The sequence below is a fragment of the Oncorhynchus mykiss genome, chromosome 7, assembly GCF_013265735.2.
Source record: "Oncorhynchus mykiss isolate Arlee chromosome 7, USDA_OmykA_1.1, whole genome shotgun sequence".
Lineage (NCBI taxonomy): Eukaryota > Metazoa > Chordata > Actinopteri > Salmoniformes > Salmonidae > Oncorhynchus > Oncorhynchus mykiss.
In genome coordinates this window covers 11,363,329-11,386,105 of record NC_048571.1, presented here as the reverse complement: position 1 = coordinate 11,386,105, position 22,777 = coordinate 11,363,329, and the positions used below count along the sequence as shown (strand labels likewise).

Sequence of the window (22,777 nt, the reverse complement as noted above, 5' to 3'; positions counted from 1 at the left end):
AGGATGAGGGGGTGGGGAGGAAGAGGGAAGAGGAGGAACAGGATGAGGGGGTGGGGAGGAAGAGGGAAGAGGAGGTAGAGAATGAGGGGGTGGGGAGGAAGAGGATGAGGGAAGAGGGAAGAGGAGGTAGAGGATGAGGGGTGGGGAGGAAGAGGGAAGAGGAGGTAGAAGATGAGGGGTGGGGAGGAAGAGGAAGATGAGATAGAGGATGAGGGGGGGGGAGGAAGAGGGAAGAGGAGGTAGAGGATGAAGGGGTGGGGAGGAAGAGGGAAGAGGAGGTAGATGATGAGGGGGTGGGGAGGAAGAGGGAAGAGGAGGTAGAGGATGAGGGGGTGGAGAGGAAGAGGAAGAGGAGGTAGAGGATGAGGGGGTGGGGAATTAGAGGAAGAGGGAAGAGGAGGTAGAGGATGAGGGGGTGGGGATGAAGAGGAAGAGGAGATAGAGGATGAGGGGGTGGGGAGGAAGAGGAAGAGGAGATAGAGGATGAGGGGGTGGGGAGGAGGAGGAAGGGGAAGAGGAGATAGAGGATGAGGGGTGGGGAGGAAGAGGAAGAGGAGGTAGAGGATGAGGGGTGGGGAGGAAGAGGAAGAGAAGGTAGAGGATGAGGGGATGGGGAGGAAGAGGAAGAGGAGGTAGAGGATGAGGATGAGGGGGTGGGGAGGTGGTACGTTGTTGAAGGTTGTGTCTGGACCAGGGGTTATGAAGCAGAGCTAGACGGTTGTTTGGTTCTGGTGACATCACCCTTTATCATGTTGGCTGTCTAGTGGACGGCTTGTGACATCACACTTTATCATGTTGGCTGTCTGGTGGACGGCTTGTGACGTCACCCTTTATCATGTTGGCTGTCTAGTGGACGGCTTGTGACATCACCCTATACCATGTTTGCTGTCTGGTGGATGGCTTGTGTCATGACGTGGCCCTTTTTGGATATAGCAAGCACCAACTGTCTCTCTCTCTCACCACCTCTCTCTTCCCCCTATACCCAGGCTCTGTTATCTCAGGTTGTAAATTCCTGGAGGAGACTCTCTCCCTCATGCAGTATAGAGAGAGAAAGGTTCACAGTAGAACAAAGGAACTTATTCTATCGCACAGAACATAAGAACTGAACAATATCCATGTTTTGGAGAATGTGTAACCGGTCGGTGGAGAATCCAGCTACGACCGGTCCGTTTTGTTTAATGTTTGTGACCTCATTGAGAGACAATACAGCCAGCCACATTACCATAACTCTGTTTATATAAGAGTCTCCGTTATGAGATTTGCATCTAATTATTGTATAAAATTAATGAGTAAAGATGAAACTATTTGTGAATGTATGTAATGTGATTTTAAACTGCTAATGAAAGAGAATCCAATTCCCTTTAAAGTTTCACTAAGCTCATTGGCACGCCCCCATGAGCACAGACATCGATCTGGCATCATGAGTCAGCCTTTTTACTGTGCCGAATAAAACCCACACCTGGAGAAGCCCACTTCAGACCATGTGTACCTCGAGCATCGAGGGGGCTAAGGTTTGAGTAGAGACCACAAAAACCACAGGATAAGCTAAGGTTGTAATGGTTGCTGAATTCTTAAACCATACCATGTGGTTAAACTCGGAGACTATCGATTCGACAGAATAAGAGCAACTCTTCGATACTAATTTCTAGTCTGCAGCTAGAAGTTATGTCGACCTGAAATGCAAAGACCGACAACCGCTGAAACATCTATTCTATAAGAACATTTCTGAATGTTACTCTGAAAAACAGCTTCTATCTCAAGGCCATCAGACTGTTAAACAGCCACCACTAACATTGAGTGGCTGCTGCCAACACACTGACTCAACTCCAGCCACTTTAATAATGGGAATTGATGGGAATTGATGTAAAATATATCACTAGCCACTTTAAACGCCACTTAATATAATGTTTACATACCCTACATTACTCATCTCATATGTATACGTATATACTGTACTCTATATCATCTACTGCATCTTTATGTAATACATGTATCACTAGCCACATTAAACTATGCCACTTTATGTTTACATACCGTACATGACTTATTTCATATGTATATACTGTACTCTATACCATCTACTGCATCTTGCCTATGCCGCTCTGTACCATCACTCATTCATATATCTTTATGTACATATTCTTTATCCCTTTACACTTGTGTGTATAAGGTAGTAGTTTTGGAATTGTTAGTTAGATTACTCGTTGGTTATTACTGCATTGTCGGAACTAGAAGCACAAGCATTTCGCTACACTCGCATTAACATCTGCTAACCATGTGTATGTGACAAATACATTTGATTTGATTTTTGATTTGATTTGAAGTAACCATTCTAACCAAAGACTCCAGGGATGCAGAGAGAATCTCGGATGAACTTTCCAACAGAAAAGGACGATTCCAACAGAAATCCCGACGACACTCTGAGCGTAAATATATACAGTGCCTTGCGAAAGTATTCGGCCCCCTTGAACTTTGCGACCTTTTGCCACATTTCAGGCTTCAAACATAAAGACATAAAACTGTATTTTTTTGTGAAGAATCAACAACAAGTGGGACACAATCATGAAGTGGAACGACATTTATTGGATATTTCAAACTTTTTTAACATATCAAAAACTGAAAAATTGGGCGTTTACAGCCCCTTTACTTTCAGTGCAGCAAACTCTCTCCAGAAGTTCAGTGAGGATCTCTGAATGATCCAATGTTGACCTAAATGACTAATGATGATAAATACAATCCACCTGTGTGTAATCAAGTCTCCGTATAAATGCACCTGCACTGTGATAGTCTCAGAGGTCCGTTAAAAGTGCAGAGAGCATCATGAAGAACAAGGAACACACCAGGCAGGTCCGAGATACTGTTGTGAAGAAGTTTAAAGCCGGATTTGGATACAAAAAGATTTCCCAAGCTTTAAACATCCCAAGGAGCACTGTGCAAGCGATAATATTGAAATGGAAGGAGTATCAGACCACTGCAAATCTACCAAGACCTGGTCGTCCCTCTAAACTTTCAGCTCATACAAGAGGAAGACTGATCAGAGATGCAGCCAAGAGGCCCATGATCACTCTGGATGAACTGCAGAGATCTACAGCTGAGGTGGGAGACTCTGTCCATAGGACAACAATCAGTTGTATATTGCACAAATCTGGCCTTTATGGAAGAGTGGCAAGAAGAAAGCCATTTCTTAAAGATATCCATAAAAAGTGTCGTTTAAAGTTTGCCACAAGCCACCTGGGAGACACACCAAACATGTGGAAGAAGGTGCTCTGGTCAGATGAAACCAAAATTGAACTTTTTGGCAACAATGCAAAACGTTATGTTTGGCGTAAAAGCAACACAGCTGAACACACCATCCCCACTGTCAAACATGGTGGTGGCAGCATCATGGTTTGGGCCTGCTTTTCTTCAGCAGGGACAGGGAATATGGTTAAAATTGATGGGAAGATGGATGGAGCCAAATACAAGACCATTCTGGAAGAAAACCTGATGGAGTCTGCAAAAGACCTGAGACTGGGACGGAGATTTGTCTTCCAACAAGACAATGATCCAAAACATAAAGCAACATCTACAATGGAATGGTTCAAAAATAAACATATCCAGGTGTTAGAATGGCCAAGTCAAAGTCCAGACCTGAATCCAATCGAGAATATGTGGAAAGAACTGAAAACTGCTGTTCACAAATGCTCTCCATCCAACCTCACTGAGCTCGAGCTGTTTTGCAAGGAGGAATGGGAAAACATTTCAGTCTCTCGATGTGCAAAACTGATAGAGACATACCCCAAGCGACTTACAGCTGTTATTGCAGCAAAAGGTGGCGCTACAAAGTATTAACTTAAGGGGGCTGAATAATTTTGCACGCCCAATTTTTCAGTTTTTGATTTGTTAAAAAAGTTTTAAATATCCAATAATCATCATGAAGAACAAGGAACACACCAGGCAGGTCCGAGATACTGTTGTGAAGAAGTTTAAAGCCGGATTTGGATACAAAAAGATTTCCCAAGCTTTAAACATCCCAAGGAGCACTGTGCAAGCGATAATATTGAAATGGAAGGAGTATCAGACCACTGCAAATCTACCAAGACCTGGTCGTCCCTCTAAACTTTCAGCTCATACAAGGAGAAGACTGATCAGAGATGCAGCCAAGAGGCCCATGATCACTCTGGATGAACTGCAGAGATCTACAGCTGAGGTGGGAGACTCTGTCCATAGGACAACAATCAGTTGTATATTGCACAAATCTGGCCTTTATGGAAGAGTGGCAAGAAGAAAGCCATTTCTTAAAGATATCCATAAAAAGTGTCGTTTAAAGTTTGCCACAAGCCACCTGGGAGACACACCAAACATGTGGAAGAAGGTGCTCTGGTCAGATGAAACCAAAATTGAACTTTTTGGCAACAATGCAAAACGTTATGTTTGGCGTAAAAGCAACACAGCTGAACACACCATCCCCACTGTCAAACATGGTGGTGGCAGCATCATGGTTTGGGCCTGCTTTTCTTCAGCAGGGACAGGGAATATGGTTAAAATTGATGGGAAGATGGATGGAGCCAAATACAAGACCATTCTGGAAGAAAACCTGATGGAGTCTGCAAAAGACCTGAGACTGGGACGGAGATTTGTCTTCCAACAAGACAATGATCCAAAACATAAAGCAACATCTACAATGGAATGGTTCAAAAATAAACATATCCAGGTGTTAGAATGGCCAAGTCAAAGTCCAGACCTGAATCCAATCGAGAATATGTGGAAAGAACTGAAAACTGCTGTTCACAAATGCTCTCCATCCAACCTCACTGAGCTCGAGCTGTTTTGCAAGGAGGAATGGGAAAACATTTCAGTCTCTCGATGTGCAAAACTGATAGAGACATACCCCAAGCGACTTACAGCTGTTATTGCAGCAAAAGGTGGCGCTACAAAGTATTAACTTAAGGGGGCTGAATAATTTTGCACGCCCAATTTTTCAGTTTTTGATTTGTTAAAAAAGTTTTAAATATCCAATAAATGTCGTTCCACTTCATGATTGTGTCCCACTTGTTATTGATTCTTCACAAAAAAATACAGTTTTATATCTTTATGTTTGAAGCCTGAAATGTGGCAAAAGGTCGCAAAGTTCAAGGGGGCCGAATACTTTCGCAAGGCACTGTATATTGATTGCAATTATTCCCGAATGAGTGAGCATTCATGTTCAAAGGATTGGCATTTCAATTATTATAATAATCAACTGTGTAGTGTCTTTTGTCTTTCACGCCCTTCTCAGTCCCTTTGTCTACCAAACCGCCATACCGGTTTAGCCCACTAGGGCACATCCCCTATCATTTCCTTGTAACCATATCTGCTTTGTTTGTTTGTTGATGCATTTCTGTGATTATTTTGTTAGTTAGTAAATCAATTATTAAGATAATTGATGTATGGATGATTCATCGTGAAGGCTGGGTTCATGCAAACCAACAATTTACGACATTTAGAATGAGACTGAGAATGAATAATTCATTAATTAGAAGACTTATTGATCAGATATTAAAATATCTGTAGTTATATTAGGAAAATTATAACTTTGTAATCGGAAGATTTTCCTTGGTGCCCCGACTTCCTAGTTAATTACATTTACATGATTAATTTAATCACGTAATAATAATTACAGAGAATTGATTTGATAAAATAAGTCTTCACTTTAATGGTGCCAAAGACACGACACTTGTCACATAACCCTTTATCATGTTGGCTGTCTGGTGGATGGCTTGTGTTGTGGTGTTGGGGGACCAGGCCCTGTCTGGTGGATGGCTTGTGTTGTGGTGTTGGGGGACCAGGCCCTGTCTGGTGGATGGCTTGTGTTGTGGTGTTGGGGGATCAGGCCCTGTCTGGTAGATAGATTTGTTGTGGTGTTGGGGGACCAGGCCCTGTCTGGTAGATAGCTTGTGTTGTGGTGTTGAGGGACCAGGCTTTGTCTGGTAGATAGCTTTGTTGTGGTGTTGGGGGATCAGGCCCTGTCTGGTAGATAATATGTGTTGTTGGGGGACCAGGCCCTGTCTGGTAGATAGCTTTGTTGTGGTGTTCGGGGACCAGGCCCTGTCTGGTAGATAGCTTTGTTGTGGTGTTGTGAGATTGGGCCGTGCTCTGGAATGAAGCTAATGCTGTCACCACGGTGATGGATGGAGATGCATCGAGTCCAGAACCTGCTCTGGTAGATGTTAGTCAGCCAATGGGCTCTGACCACCAAGATTTGAAAGGATGCAACGTGTCTAGAAAAACAGACAGAGATGATCACGGTCCCTCTGCTGCTTCTCTGAATTGGCAACAAGATAACAGCTGTCTATCTGTCGGTCTCTAGCCCTGAAAACACATTTCAATGTTTGACGTTGATTAAGCAGGTATCTAAAAAGTGAAACAAACAGAATAACATTCAGAAAATTATGGTTTTAAGTGAAACTCAGCTTTCTTTGGCAATATCTTCTCCAAACCAACTCTCTGTACACTGCTGTCGTGTGTGTGTGTGTGTGTCTGTGTGTCCTACCTCTCTTTGTGAGCTGGATGTTGGCCTGACGTCTGCCGTTGCCATTCTCCACGAAGCAAGAGTAGTTCCCCAGATCAGCCTCTTCCACCGAGTCAATGGTCAGGGTGATCGAGACCTCCTGCTCTCCCAGGTGCTCCCGGATAAGCCTGCAGAGAAGAAAATAGAAGAGGAGAAGCGAATAAGAGAGGAGAGAAGCAGAGAGGAGAGGAGAATGTAGAGAAGAGGGGAGAAGGGAGAAGAGGAGAGGAGAAGAGAGAAGAGGGGAGAGGAGAACAGAGAAGGGAGAAGAGAGGAGGGAGAACAGAGAAGAGAAAGTCTCTGTGATGATTCTGTCTGTGATTGATTGACAATTACCAAGCATTATCCCCCTCATTGTGACTTGATTACCCAGGAGGGCTGGCTTGGGGGGCAGATTAGCGAGGATGCTAATTACACTGGAGACGTGACTTGACATGAATTGGCCTTGATACAGATTGTGGACAGAATAGCAGTAAAAGCATCACCACAAGTGATGGTACACTTTACAAACCATGGATGACCGTAATACCACAAAGACAGCATACATTAAAAACTTGAAGTGGTCAGTCATAATTATTACAGACTTTACAGTCATTTCATTGAAAGTCAACAGCATTGTTTCAGCTCGCACAGTGTTGTAAGATAACTAGATAAATAATGAGGTTGAAAAAGTATCTTCTTATAGCGGCATGCTGCTATGGAAACAGAGGAACGGGAGAGAAAAACAATTTGAGTTAAAAAGTAAAGGAATCTCTCCTGCTAGGCACACACAGAGCAGGCGGAACAAATGGAAAAATAATGATCTCTATTCTTTAGCGTTTACAGACATCGGCCGCCATTCTGTCTCTTTTATGACACTGAGCCTAATAATGCGAAAAGACAACTGTACGAATGTCACTTGCTGTTGTTCTCCTCTCCCTTGGGGACACTTGAATGTGGTTCAGAACAATCAATCCCATTTCTCCTCTTCAGCATGTCAGAGAAGGATGGGGAAGTACATCAGGTCAATTACACCGTGCAGTACAGATGGTGGAAGTGGAAGGCAGACTGACATGGGGAATCTAGTATTTACAGTTGTGGTAATGCTCTTAGCTTTCCAACACCCAACTGCTTCTAACTGAGGCTCCATGAAGGATCCATGAAGGAGATAAGGTGGCAAGACCTGTTGGAGTAGGGGAGGAGAAGGTGGAGGAGGGTGTGGTGGAGAGGTGGAGGAAGGGGAGAGGAGGAGGTGAGGAGGTTGGTGGGAGGAGGTTGGTGGGAGGAGTGGGAGGAAGTGGAGAGGAGGTGGAGGAGGGGAGAGGAAGAGGTGTCAGGAGGGGGAGAGGAAGAGGTGGAGGAAGGGGGAGGAGGAGGTGAGAAGGGGGAGGAGGTTGGTGGAAGGAGGGGGAGGAAGTGGAGAGGAGGTAGAGGAGGGGAGAGGAGGTGGGAGGAGGAAATGGCAGAAGGTGTTGGAGGAAGTGGAGAGGAGGTGGGAGTAGGGAGGAGGAAGGCGGGAGGGGTTTGTTAGGGAGACAGAGAAGGGACAATGATGTTCAACAGACTATATAGTAGACTAGATACAGAGGCTGACATGGAGACGTTCAACATACTATATATAGTAGACTAGATACAGAGACTGACGTGGAGACGTTCAACAGACTATATAGTAGACTAGATACAGAGACTGACGTGGAGACGTTCAACAGACTATAGTAGACTAGATACAGAGGCTGACGTGGAGACGTTCAACAGACTATATATAGTAGACTAGATACAGAGACTGACGTGGAGACGTTCAACATACTATATAGTAGACTAGATACAGAGACTGACGTGGAGACGTTCAACAGACTATATAGTAGACGAGATACAGAGGCTGACGTGGAGACGTTCAACAGACTATATATAGTAGACTAGATACAGAGACTGACGTGGAGACGTTCAACATACTATATAGTAGACTAGATACAGAGACTGACGTGGAGACGTTCAACAGACTATATAGTAGACGAGATACAGAGGCTGACGTGGAGACGTTCAACAGACTATATATAGTAGACTAGATACAGAGACTGACGTGGAGACGTTCAACAGACTATATAGTAGACGAGATACAGAGGCTGACGTGGAGACGTTCAACAGACTATATAGTAGACTAGATCCAGAGACTGACGTGGAGATGTCACCCGTTTCAGCCCGTCATATAACCCAGAGGTGTTATGTGTGTCTCAGCCTCCAGTATTTATGCTGCAGTAGTTTATGTGTCGGGGGGCTAGGGTCAGTTTGTTATATCTGGAGTACCTCTCCTGTCCTATTCGGTGTCCTGTGTGAATTTAAGTGTCTCTAATTCTCTCTTTCTCTCTCTCTTTCTCTCTCTCGGAGGACCTGAGCCCTAGGACCATGCCTCAGGACCACCTGACATGATGACTCCTTGCTGTCCCCAGTCCACCTGGCCGTGCTGCTGCTCCAGTTTCAACTGTTCTGCCTTATTATTATTGGACCATGCTGGTCATTTATGAACATTTGAACATCTTGGCCATGTTCTGTTATAATCTCCACCCGGCACAGCCAGAAGAGGCCATCCCACATAGCCTGGTTCCTCTCTAGGTTTCTTCCTAGGTTTTGGCCTTTCTAGGGAGTTTTTCCTAGCCACCGTGCTTCTACACCTGCATTGCTTGCCTTTTGGGGTTTTAGGCTGGGTTTCTGTACAGCACTTTGAGATATCAGCTGATGTACGAAGGGCTATATAAATACATTTGAATTGAATTGTATTGAAAATGTGTGAGAGGTAATACAGAGCAGTCCTTCTGGTATACCTTTAGATGAGAGGATAAAATGACATACATCATGGAGTGGTCTGGTCTCCAATTGATATGTGGTACAGAGACGGTGATATCTCTTATAATGCACTCCTCCATCCCTACTGTTCTAATGATCTCGTTCCTCTTCAGACTGGATATTGGCAGCCTAGAGGTTAAATGACTTCAGTCCTCTCTTGAGAGAGTTGAAGCATCTGTAATCATTTGATCAAGTGGAATCACTGTACGGTAATTCACAAACAAGAGAACAGAATCATTTGATGATGGGGAGTGATAGACGACTAAATCCCTCTCCATGATGAAGGAAGTTTCTGATGAACTTCCCCAACGGCATGGAGCCCAGACCAGGCTTTGTGGAATCTAGCTCCGACTACATTGATTCTCCCAAGATCAACACTTCAAAACATTTTAATTATTAAACGGCCACCTTGTACCTATGTTTGTCCTCTGTAGTTGCATTCCTTTCTGTTTGCTGGAATCCATACTATTTCAATAAACGTTAATCAAATATAACCACAGACTGTTTGCTCATTGCTATTGTTCTAAGATGGCAATTCAGCACAAATGCACATGTGCCAATTGAATCTCAACAAGTAAACAGTTGTTGGTGGTATTTGATTCATGTTTATTGAAAAGGTATGGATTTCAGCAAACAAAGAAAGGAACGCAACTACAGACGACATCATCCTCCTCCATCCCTCTCCAGCCCTCTTATCCTCCTCCATCCCTCTCCAGCCCTCTTATCCTCCTCCATCCCTCTTATCCTCATCCATCCCTCTCCAGCCCTCTTATCCTCCTCCATCCCTCTCAGCCCTCTTATCCTCCCCTATCCCTCTCAGCCCTCTTATCCTCCTCCATCCCTCTTATCCTCATCCATCCCTCTCCAGCCCTCTTATCCTCCTCCATCCCTCTCCAGCCCTCTTATCCTCCTCCATCTCTGTTATCCTCCTCCATCCATCTCCAGCCCTCTTATCCTCCTCCATCCCTCTCAGCCCTCTTATCCTCCCCTATCCCTCTCAGCCCTCTTATCCTCCTCCATCCCTCTTATCCTCATCCATCCCTCTCCAGCCCTCTTATCCTCCTCCATCCCTCTCAGCCCTCTTATCCTCCTCCATCCCTCTCCAGCCCTCTTATCCTCCTCCATCCCTCTCCAGCCCTCTTATCCTCCTCCATCCCTCTCCAGCCCTCTTATCCCCCTCCATCCCTCTCCAGCCCTCTTATCCTCCTCCATCCCTCTCCAGCCCTCTTATCCTCCTCCATCCCTCTCCAGCCCTCTTATCCTCCTCCATCCCTCTTATCCTCCTCCATCCCTCTCCAGCCTTCTTATCTTCCCCTATCCCTCTCAGCCCTCTTATCCTCCTCCATCCCTCTCAGCCCTCTTATCCTCCTCCATCCCTCTCCATCCCTCTTATCCTCCTCCATCCCTCTCCAGCCCTCTTATCCTCCTCCATCCCTTTCCAGCCCTCTTATCCTCCTCCATCCCTCTATATCCCTCTCTATCCCTCTCCATCCTCCTCCATCCCTCTCCATTCCTCTCCACCCCTCTCCATAGTTTGGTCAGCCAGGCAGCGGCAGGGGACCGTGAGGCTGAAGGATGGATCTCCACTGATGGCTTTTTAAAGAGGCCTGCATGGCCATGTGTGTCGCTACATGGATTTAATGGCTGTAGAAAAGCATTGGAAATCATCATGGGTCAGATCTGTCTCCGTGCAAAAGCATTGGGAATCATCATGGGTCAGATCTGTCTCCGTAGAAAAGCATTGGGAATCATCATGGGTCAGATCTGTCTCCGTAGAAAAGCATTGGGAATCATCATGGGTCAGATCTGTCTCCGTAGAAAAGCATTGGGAATCATCATGGGTCAGATCTGTTTCTGTAGAAAAGCATTGGGAATCATCATGTCTGTCTGTCTGTCTGTCTGTCTGTATCTGTGTGTGTGTGTGTAACTGTGTGTGTGTGTGTGTGTGTGTGTGTGTGTGTGAAGCTGAAGAAGGAGGCTAGATGAAAGGGTGTGGGGGTCCTTGATGTTCTCTGCAGTGAGAAGCCAGTGTGATCACACAACACCAGAGAGGAGAGCGGAAACATTGTAGGCCCCCAACACACACACACACACTAGATGTTTGATGAGGCTGAGAAGGTCTGACAAATCCCCCACTGATGTGCCAGTGTATATACATCAAGCCTTAATGAGAGGCATAATGGGGGATAGAGGAGAGAGGAGAGGAGAGGAGAGGAGAGGAGAGGAGATGAGATGAGAGGAGAGGAGGAGAGAGAGAGAGAGAGAGAGAGAGAGAGAGAGAGAGAGAGAGAGAGAGAGAGGGGAGAGGAGAGGAGAGGAGAGGAGAGGAGAGGAGAGGAGAGGAGAGGAGAGGAGAGGAGAGGAGAGGAGAGGAGAGAGAGGAGAGGCAGCAGCATGTGAGTGAAGGAGGAGGAGGGTTGGTTGGATCAACCGTGAGAGCTCTCCAATCCCTGTGATTGACAGGTCCCTAGGGACAGCCCCTCCTCATTTAATGCTCCTTCACATGTCAGCGTAGTATAGAGATGATTACGATAGAGAGCCATCTCAGTGTGTGTGTGTGTGTGTGTGTGTGTGTGTGTGTGTTTGACAAGAATCCTCTGAATTCCTCCTGAGACTCTGATACAATACTGTATTAAAGTTTGAAGGTGAGAGAGAGGTTATGACAATGTCATCCAAGATTAGGGGAGTTACATCACTTGGTTGCTTTCCCACAGGGTCTCCTTCCATGTGTGCAAGGGCTCTTCAGACTCACTGTAGATCGAGACCACATCTCTTGAAGACTAGGAAGCAATCTTTAATTATCTTTAATGTAATGTGTATGTAAAATATCTTTGTCGTGAAACATTGTGCCAAATGCCCCATCTCTCGTATTACCGGATTCTCTACAGAGAACACTCTTATAGATTAATTTCCATTTCAAAGCCAATAGCAGATGAAATTGTGGATTTCAAGTGGGAACGATGAATATGGAGACATCTAGTACACATGCCCACATCATAACCCTAACCCACATCATAACCCTAACCCACATCATAACCCTAACCCACATCATAACCCTAACCCACATCATAACTCAAACCAGCATCATAACCCTAACAAACACCATAACCCTAACCCGCATCATAACCTTAAACCCGCACCATAACCCTAACTCGGATCATAACCCTAACCAGCACCATAACCCTAACCTGCACCATAACCCTAACCCGCACCATAACCCTAACCCGGATCATAACCCTAACCCGCACCATAACCCTAACCCGCACCATAACCCTAACCCGGATCATAACCCTAACTCACATCATAACCCTAACCCGGATCATAACCCTAACTCACATCATAACCCTAACCCGGATCCTAACCCTAACCCACATCATAATCCTAACCCACATCAGAACTCTAACCCGCACCATAACCCTAACCCGCACCATAGCCCGTATCATAACCCTAACCCGCATCATAACCTCAACCCACATCAAAACCCTAACCCCCATCATAACCCTAACCCACATCATAACTCTAACCCGCATCATAACCTCAACCCACATCATAACCCTAACCCACATCATAACTCTAACCCGCATCATAACCTCAACCCACATCATAACCCTAACCCCCATCATAACCCTAACCCACATCATAACCCTAACCCACATCATAACTCTAACCCGCATCATAACCTCAACCCACATCATAACCCTAACCCACATCATAATCCTAACCCACATCATAATCCTAACCCACATCATAACTCTAACCCGCACCATAACCCGTATCATAACCCTAACCCGCACCATAACCCTAACCCACATCATAACCCTAACCCACATCAAAACCCTAACCCACATCATAACCCTAAGCCACATCATAACCCTAACCCACATCATACCCCTAACCCACATCATAACCCTAACCAGCACCATAACCTCAACCCACATCATAACCCTAACCCACATCATACCCCTAACCCACATCATAACCCTAACCCACATCATAACCCTAACCCGCACCATAACCCTAACCCACATCATAACCCTAACCCACATCATACCCCTAACCCACATCATAACCCTAACCCACATCATAACCCTAACCCACATCATAACCCTAACCCACATCATAACCCAAGCCACATCCCTAGCACTCTGGCAGAGCTCCAGCAAAGGACTAATGTATTTATATTGAGAGATACCTGGAGAAAATCCAACAAGCTCTCACAGTCTCAAATCAGAATTAGACGTTCATCCATGTTTCTGAAATGTGAAATTTTGAACTGTTCCAAACATCAAATTCCGAAGTGTTTAAGGTTACGTTTAGGCATGAACTCTGAATGGTTAAGGTTAGGGTTAAGGTTTGGGAATTATGTTATTATATTAATTCATATACCAGTATAGGATATTAGCCCACACAGCCTACAAGATGTCCATTTCATATTTTGTTTTGTTTCAGTAAAATGCTAGGCTGCTGTTCAATAGGCGCAAGCCTTTCTAAATGCTCACGAGAAGCGTAATTGCTCAATACATTTTCAAGAGAAAAAAGACAACTGTACAGCGCATTTTAGATATTTGCGGGTTAGAGTTGGGTGTGGGCCTCAGATGTTCACTTTATCACAAATAGTCAGGCGATTGCGGATGGGTTATCATCAATTGCAGGTGGGTGGGGGTGAACAAACAGCTGACAAGCGCATCACTAGCTTACGGCCATCCGCATCACCAGCTTATGGCCATCCGCATCACTAGTTTATGGCCATCCGCATCCCTAGTTTACGGCCATCCGCATCACCAGCTTACGGCCATCCGCATCACTAGTTTACGGCCATCCGCATCACTAGTTTACGGCCATCCGCATCACTAGCTTACGGCCATTCGCATCACTACCTTACGGCCATCCGCATCACTAGTTTACGTCCATCCGCATCACTACCTTACGGCCATCCGCATCACCAGTTTATGGCCATCCGCATCACTAGTTTACGGCCATACGCATCACTAGCTTATGGCCATCCGCATCACTAGCTTATGGCCATCCGCATCACTACCTTACGGCCATCCGCATCACTAGTTTACGTCCATCCGCATCACTACCTTCCGGCCATCCGCATCACCAGTTTATGGCCATTCGCATCACTAGTTTACGTCCATCCGCATCACTACCTTACGGCCATCCGCATCACTAGTTTAAGGCCATACGCATCACTAGCTTATGGCCATCCGCATCACTAGTTTACGGCCATCCGCATCACTAGTTTACGGCCATCCGCATCACTAGCTTACGGCCATCCGCATCACTAGCTTATGGCCATCCGCATCACTACCTTACGGCCATCCGCATCACCAGTTTACGGCCATCCGCATCACTAGCTTACGGCCATCCGCATCACTAGCTTACGGACATACGCATCACTACCTTACGGCCATCCGCATCACCAGCTTACGGCCATCCGCATCACTAGTTTACGGCCATACGCATCACTAGCTTATGGCCATCCGCATCACTAGCTTACGGCCATCCGCATCACCAGCTTACGGCCATCCGCATCACTAGTTTACGGCCATACGCATCACTAGCTTATGGCCATCCGCATCACTAGTTTACGGCCATACGCATCACTAGCTTACGGCCATCCGCATCACCAGTTTACGGCCATCCACATCACTAGTTTACGGCCATCCGCATCACTAGCTTACGGCCATCCACATCACTAGCTTACGGCCATCCTCATCACTAGCTTACGGCCATCCTCATCACTAGCTTACGGCCATCCTCATCACTAGCTTACGGCCATCCTCATCACTAGCTTACGGCCATCCGCATCACTAGCTTACGGCCATCAGCATCACTAGCTTACGGCCATCCGCATCCCTAGTTTACGGCCATACGCATAACTAGCTTACGGCCATCAGCATCACTAGCTTACGGCCATCAGCATCACTAGTTTACGGCCATTCTCATCACTAGCTTACGGCCATCCTCATCACTAGCTTACGGCCATCCGCATCACTAGCTTACGGCCATCCACATCACTAGCTTACGGCCATCCTCATCACTAGCTTACGGCCATCCGCATCACTAGTTTACGGCCATCCTCATCACTAGCTTATGGCCATATGCATCACTAGCTTACGGCCATCCACATCACTAGCTTACGGCCATCCTCATCACTAGCTTACGGCCATCAGCATCACTAGCTTACGGCCCTCAGCATCACTAGCTTACGGCCATCCGCATCACTAGTTTACGGCCATACGCATCACTAGCTTACGGCCATCAGCATCACTACCTTACGGCCATCCACATCACTAGCTTACGGCCATCCGCATCACTAGCTTACGGCCATCCTCATCACTAGCTTACGGCCATCAGCATCACTAGCTTACGGCCATCCGCATCACTAGCTTACGGTGCACCGGGGCCTCCCCCTCCTCTTTCTATTCTGGTTAGAGCCAGTTTGCACTTTTCTGTGAAGGGAGTAGTTCACAGCATTGTACGTGATCTTCAGTTTCTTGGCAATTTCTCGCATGGAATAACCTTAATTTCTCAGAACAAGAATAGACTGACGAGTTTCAGAAGAAAGGACTTTGTTTCTGGCCATTTTGAACCTGTAATCAAACCCACAAATGCTGTTGCTCCAGATACTCAACTAGTCTAAAGAAGGACAGTTTTATTGCTTCTTTAATCAGAACAACAATTTTCAGCTGTGCTACCATAATTGCAAAAGGGTTTTCTAATGATAAATTAGAAAGCCTTTTAAAATGATAAACTTGGATTAGCTAACACAACGTGCCATTGGAACACAGGAGTGATGGTTGCTGATAATGGGCCTCTGTACGCCTATGTAGATATTCCATAAAAAATCAGCCATTTCCAGCTACAATAGTCATTTACAACATTAACAATGTCTACACTGTATTTCTGATCAATTTGATGTTATTTTAATGGACAAAAAAATGTGCTTTTCTTTCAAAAACAAGGACATTTCTAAGTGTCCCCAAACTTTTGAACAGTAGTTTATGTAAATTACTCGAATTTGGCTTTTTTTTAGATCAATAACTCTGATAAATAGCTTCATTACGGGCAACGAAACCTTTTGTTTCCATTCTAATTAATTATAGCAATAGTAAGCTCTTCATCTTCCCGCTCTCCCTCTCAAGCTGAACAGGACATCAGTAGGCCTAGTCCGCTTGCACAGATTGTATTTTTTTGGGACAAATTGACTGGCCTCCTGAAGTGCCACCGTACACAGCACAGTCATTGGGAACGCCTATCCAATGCAGTGTGTAATGCAGTGTAGCCTTGTATATACAGCATCCCAGCAGAAAAAAACTTGGGAAGAAAGTACATTTTCTTAGAAATATAACTTTTCCCTGCTGTCACGTTGGTATGAAGAGATTCAGGAGACAGGCGCAGGAATGCGTAATAGTTTTTTTTATTATACCCAAAATTACGCCGTGGCGTGTAAAGGCACGGGGACGAAGACCAAACAAACAAGTACATAAAACACAGAGTTGAAACCCAAACAAAAGAGCGAGGAGTACCTCGAATAAAAAACACACACGCACAATGATTAACACACGGGACTAGACCCGTAATCATCTGCGCAATCCACAATTGCCCGGAAGCCCAAAACACACAGCACTGGTCCTCACAGCACCAACAGACATTGTAACAATAATCAACAGCACCATGGTGAACAAAGGGCAAATATATGCAAATACAATCAGTGGGAATGGGGGCCAGGTGTGTGCAATGAAAGTTCCAGAGGGATCCGTGACACATGTGTTTCTCCGAACATGCTCTTAGTATAGCCTATATTATAGGCCAGCCTTTCTCAAACTTGTTTGTGCCAGGGACACCCGGGAGTTGTGAAGGTGTTTTCAACAGCCAGTCTGCTGCGATATTTCAATTTTGTTGCAGCAAGCATCAGCCTGGTGTTCCCATACCTGTTTGTGTTGTAGGCCTATAGCAAACTTCTAAAGTTGAGAATAGATGGGAGAAAATGCCTCTATCCACTTTGTCTCTCCAGGTGCCCAGCTTTTTCTTGAAATCGGCAATATTATTGTTTGCTTAGAAAATGTCACCTGCATGGTTTTGGTTGAGCAGTAGACTGGTCCGTAGGCCTACAGATCCCGATACAATGGTCCCATCGTAATCCATGTCCCGTGATGTACTCGTTCAGAACACAGAATATTTCTCCTGTAGTTTTATTCTGAGGAAACTCTCTACAAGAAAGACATTCTTTACATATGTAGCTAATATATACAAGAAGTGGCATTTGAAATGTCAGCCGTCTCATCTAATTGGATTACAAACCAATTTGATGTGCAGGCTCTGTCTAAAACCTCCATGTGATTCTATATCATCGGCCAGATCCTGGATTCTAAGCGTGACAGTGTCATTGGAACGTGGGATTTCACTGATCTTTGTAGCAGCAGATCAAACCTCTGGGCAAGCATCCACGACTGAGGGCATGACAAGCTTTTCAACTATAGTGAAAGGAGCCTGGCACTGGGAAATGTTATGAGAGAGGAAGTACGAAGTTGTCTGTGAAATTATTGTGCAGCATTTTTGTTTGTTTGGTTTGAAATAAATAAATAATGGTCTGTTTTATCCTTGAGATGTGGAAGCTTTGCTTCTAAATGTCTGCTTATTTACGATGGCTTCATAGCATATCGGCTGAGGCAAGTCTGACATAACACACAGACTGGGTTTGGCGGGCAGCTGTTATTTGAAACAAATTCAGAGAGAGAGAGAGAGAGAGAGAGAGAGAGAGAGAGAGGGAGAGAGAGAGAGAGAGAGAGAGAGAGAGAGAGAGAGAGAGAGAGAGAGAGAGAGAGAGAGGGTGGGGGTGCGGGCTGAGCAGCAGGGCTAGCTTGTGTGTGTGTGTGTGTGTGTGTGTGTGTGTGTGTGTGTGTGTGTGTGTGTGTGTGTGTGTGTGTGTGTGTGTGTGTGTGTGTGTTTGGTATAGCTATAATTAGTCATGGCAACACAATTTGTTTACTGCTGCCTACATAGTTCAGCGCATTGCACAAGTAGTCCCACTGCACGTATTTATTTGTGTCAAATATGCCACAGACCACGCACAAAAAAATCATATTCAAGATAAATATGCTGCAGACTGGAGAGCATTCCTCCACAGACTGGGATTTGAGAAAGGCTTGTTTCAGAGGTTTGAGAAGCACATCAGGAACAGTAGCAAACAGTCTTTTGAGTGGCTATGGATCATTTTAGCGAGACCACACGGGGCTCACTTGATATTGTGCTCCCAGCAGAAAATCAGTGTCTCGCTCTCTCTCTGGTTTCGCTCTCTCTCTCTCTCTGGACTCTCAGTCTCTCTCTCTCTCTCTCTGGTCTCTCAGTCGCTCTCTCTCTCTCTGGTCTCTCAGTCTCTCTCTCTCTGGACTCTCAGTCTCTCTCTCTCTATCTCTCTGGTCTCTCAGTCATTCTCTCTCTGGACTCTCAGTCTCTCTCTCTCTCTCTCTGGTCTCTCAGTCACTCTCTCTCTGGTCTCTCAGTCGCTCGCACTCTCTCTGGTCTCTCAGTTTCTCTCTCCGGCCTCTCGGTCTCTCGCTCTCTCTCTCTGGTCTCTCAGTCGCTCTCTCTCTCTCTCTCTGGTCTCTCAGTCTCTCTCTCTCTGGACTCTCAGTCTCTCTGTCTCTCTCTCTGGTCTCTCAGTCACTCTCTCTGGTCTCTCAGTCACTCTCTCTCTGGTCTTTCAGTCGCTCGCACTCTCTCTGGTCTCTCAGTTTCTCTCTCCGGCCTCTCGGTCTCTCGCTCTCTCTCTGGTCTCTCAGTCTCTATCTCTCTGGTCTCTCAGTCACTCTCTCCCTGGTCTCTCAGTCGCTCGCACTCTCTCTGGTCTCTCAGTTTCTCTCTCCGGCCTCTCGGTCTCTCGCTCTCTCTCTGGTCTCTCTCTCTCACTGGTCTCTCAGTTTCTCTCTGGTCTCTCGCTCTCTCTCTGGTCTCTCAGTCTCTCTCTCTCTCTGGTCTCTCAGTTTCTCTCTCTGGTCTCCCAGTCTCTCTCTCCGGCCTCTCGGTCTCTCGCTCTCTCTCTGGTCTCTCTCTCTCACTGGTCTCTCAGTTTCTCTCTCTGGTCTCTCGCTCTCTCTCTGGTCTCTCAGTCTCTCTCTCTCTCTGGTCTCTCAGTTTCTCTCTCTGGTCTCCCAGTCTCTCTCTCCGGCCTCTCGGTCTCTCGCTCTCTCTCTGGTCTCTCTCTCTCACTGGTCTCTCAGTTTCTCTCTGGTCTCTCGCTCTCTCTCTGGTCTCTCAGTCTCTCTCTCTCTCTGGTCTCTCAGTTTCTCTCTCTGGTCTCCCAGTCTCTCTCTCCGGCCTCTCGGTCTCTCGCTCTCTCTCTGGTCTCTCTCTCTCACTGGTCTCTCAGTTTCTCTCTCTGGTCTCTCGCTCTCTCTCTGGTCTCTCAGTCTCTCTCTCTCTCTGGTCTCTCAGTTTCTCTCTCTGGTCTCCCAGTCTCTCTCCCCCTCTCCCCCTCTCCCTCCCTCCCTCCCTCTCGTTCTCTCTCTACCTCTCTTTTTCATTGATTTATTCCAAGCCTAATTGGTATGAAGTCATCACCAGGTTTGGAGTGAGAGATCTGCTTCAGGTACTCTGAACCTGCTAGTTTACAGAGACGTTTCCAAATGTCATTCCTTTCACTGTCTCATCTCCTCTCTTCCCTGCTTTTCCCCCTCCATGTTCCACTTAACCTTTACATTAGCTCACATCTGCCGAGCATGGAGATATGTGTCCAATGGAATATAGGTAGGGAAGGGGTCTGACAGCTGAGAGGCTTCGTCCCAAATGGCACCCTGTTCCCTACATAGTTCATTACTTTTGACCAGAGCCCCCTAACTTTGCCCAACCCTGATCTAGGGAATGGTGTGCCATTTGGTACCAGGGACTTCCTAATATGGATGCCGTACAAGGGGGACACAAAAGAGGTTGGAGAAGCAAATTCTGGATGAAATGCATTGTTATTTAGGAGTAAAACCTGGATCAAACGCATCATTCGCATGGAGTTTTCTCTGAGACGTTTATATAATGATGAATTGATTCCTGTGGAGGTTTGAGTACATTGTGAGGGTAGTTACGGAAGGTGTTCCTGATGTAGCTACTGTTCTACAGAGGGAGGTCTCCGGACATATCAGAATGTGTTTTAAACATCAATGACCAATAGGAAAAATCTATAGGGACGCAAGTTAGCAAGTATGGAGTATTGTGGACTACTGTTTTTCCTTGGAACTCTTATTCACTGGAGCAATAAGTGTTATTATGTGTTTTCAGCGTTTCCTGTTCTCTGTTGTTGTTATGGTAATGCTATGTCTGCCATGCCATGGTCAGTCCTGCTATAATTGCCCCTTGCGGACCAATAAATCATGTTGAAGTGAATTGGCTTGAATAAAAGCACAGCAAGACGCTGAAGATGGATGAATTGAATGGATGGACTGTTAGATTAACAGAGGAATGGATGGACTGTTGGATTAACAGAGGAATGGATGGATTGACTGTTGGATTACCAGAGAAATGGATGGATGGGCTGTTGGATTAACGGAGGAATGGATGGACTGTTAGATTAACAGAGGAACGGATGGATGGACTATTGGATTAACAGATGAATGGATGGATTGACTGTTGGATTACCAGAGAAATGGATGGATGGGCTGTTGGATTAACAGAGGAATGGATGGGTGGGCTGTTGTATTAACAGATGAATGGATGGACTGTTGGATTAACAGAGGAATGGATGGACTGTTGGATTAACAGATGAATGGATGGACTGTTGGATTAACAGAGGAATGGATGGACGGGCTGTTGGATTACCAGAGAAATGGATGGATGGGTTGTTGGATTACCAGAGAAATGGATGGATGGGCTGTTGGATTAACAGAGGAATGGATGGACTGTTGGATTAACAGAGGAATTGATGGATGGGCTGTTGGATTACCAGAGAAATGGATGGATGGGCTGTTGGATTACCAGAGAAATGGATGGATGGGCTGTTGGATTAACAGAGGAATGGATGGGTGGGCTGTTGAATTAACAGAGGAATGGATGGACTGTTGAATTAACAGAGGAATGGATGGATGAACTGTTCTAATAACAGAGGAATGGATGGACTGTTGGATTAACAGAGGAATGGATGGATGAACTGTTCTAATAACAGAGGAATGGATGGACTGTTGGATTAACAGAGGAATGGATGGATGAACTGTTCTAATAACAGAGGAATGGATGGATGAACTGTTCTAATAACAGAGGAATGGATGGACTGTTGGATTAACAGATGAATGGATGGACTGTTGGATTAACAGAGGAATCGATGGACTGTTGGATTAACAGAGGAATCGATGGACTGTTGGATTAACAGAGGAATCGATGGGCTGTTGGATTAACAGAGGAATGGATGGATGAACTGTTCTAATAACAGAGGAATGGATGGACTGTTGGATTAACAGATGAATGGATGGACTGTTGGATTAACAGAGGAATCGATGGACTGTTGGATTAACAGAGGAATCGATGGGCTGTTGGATTAACAGAGGAATGGATGGATGAACTGTTCTAATAACATAGGAATGGATGGATGGACTGTAGGATTAACAGAGGAATGGATGGATGGATTGTTGGATTAATGGAGGAATGGATGCATGGACTATTGGATTAACATAGGAATGGATGGATGGATTGTTGGATTAACGGAGGCATGGATTGACTGTTGGAGTAACGGACGGATGGACGGATTGTGAAGACAAAGAGACAGATGCATCAACAGCTCCATGTCTGTGAGAGTCCCCTGGACAGGTACTGTATACGTACTAGTGATCCATGGAGTATTCAGCCCATGTGTGTGTGTGTGTGTGTGTGTGTGTTCGATGCGTGTGGGTATTTGTGTGTGTTTGTGTGTGTGTGTGTCTGTGTGTGTGTATGTGTGTGTCTGTGTGTGTGTATGTATGTGTGTCTGTGTGTGTGTATTTGTGTGTGTGTGTCTGTGTGTGTGTATTTATGCGTGTCTGTGTGTGTGTGTGTATTTGTGTGTGTGTGTGTGTGTGTGTGTGTGTGTGTGTGTCTGTGTGTGTGTGAGTGTGTCTGTGTGTTTGTATATGTGTGTCTGTGCGTGTGTGTGTGTGTGTGTGTATTTGAGTGTGTGTATGTATTTATGTGTGTCTGTGTGTGTGTGAGTGTGTGTGTGTATTTGAGTGTGTGTATGTATTTATGTGTGTCTGTGCGTGTGTGTGTGTGTGTGTATTTGAGTGTGTGTATGTATTTATGTGTGTCTGTGCGTGTGTGTGTCTGTGTGTGTGTGAGTGTGTCTGTGTGTTTGTATATGTGTGTCTGTGTGTGTGTGAGTGTGTGTGTGTATTTGAGTGTGTGTATGTATTTATGTGTGTCTGTGCGTGTGTGTGTGTGTGTATTTGAGTGTGTGTATGTATTTAT

At 45.6% G+C, this 22,777-nt stretch overlaps 1 protein-coding gene across 3 annotated transcripts in view; it reads right to left on the bottom strand.

Annotated features, from left to right (window-relative positions):
• LOC110495463 (interleukin-1 receptor accessory protein-like 1) overlaps window positions 1-22,777 on the bottom strand; it is a 413,831-nt gene that overhangs the window by 44,003 nt on the left and 347,051 nt on the right. For all 3 annotated transcript variants that reach the window (XM_036982526.1, XM_036982528.1, XM_036982527.1), the window contains exon 8: window positions 6,512-6,657. In XM_036982526.1, coding sequence (XP_036838421.1) covers window positions 6,512-6,657 — 146 coding nt within the window. The remainder of the gene's footprint in view (window positions 1-6,511; window positions 6,658-22,777) is intronic.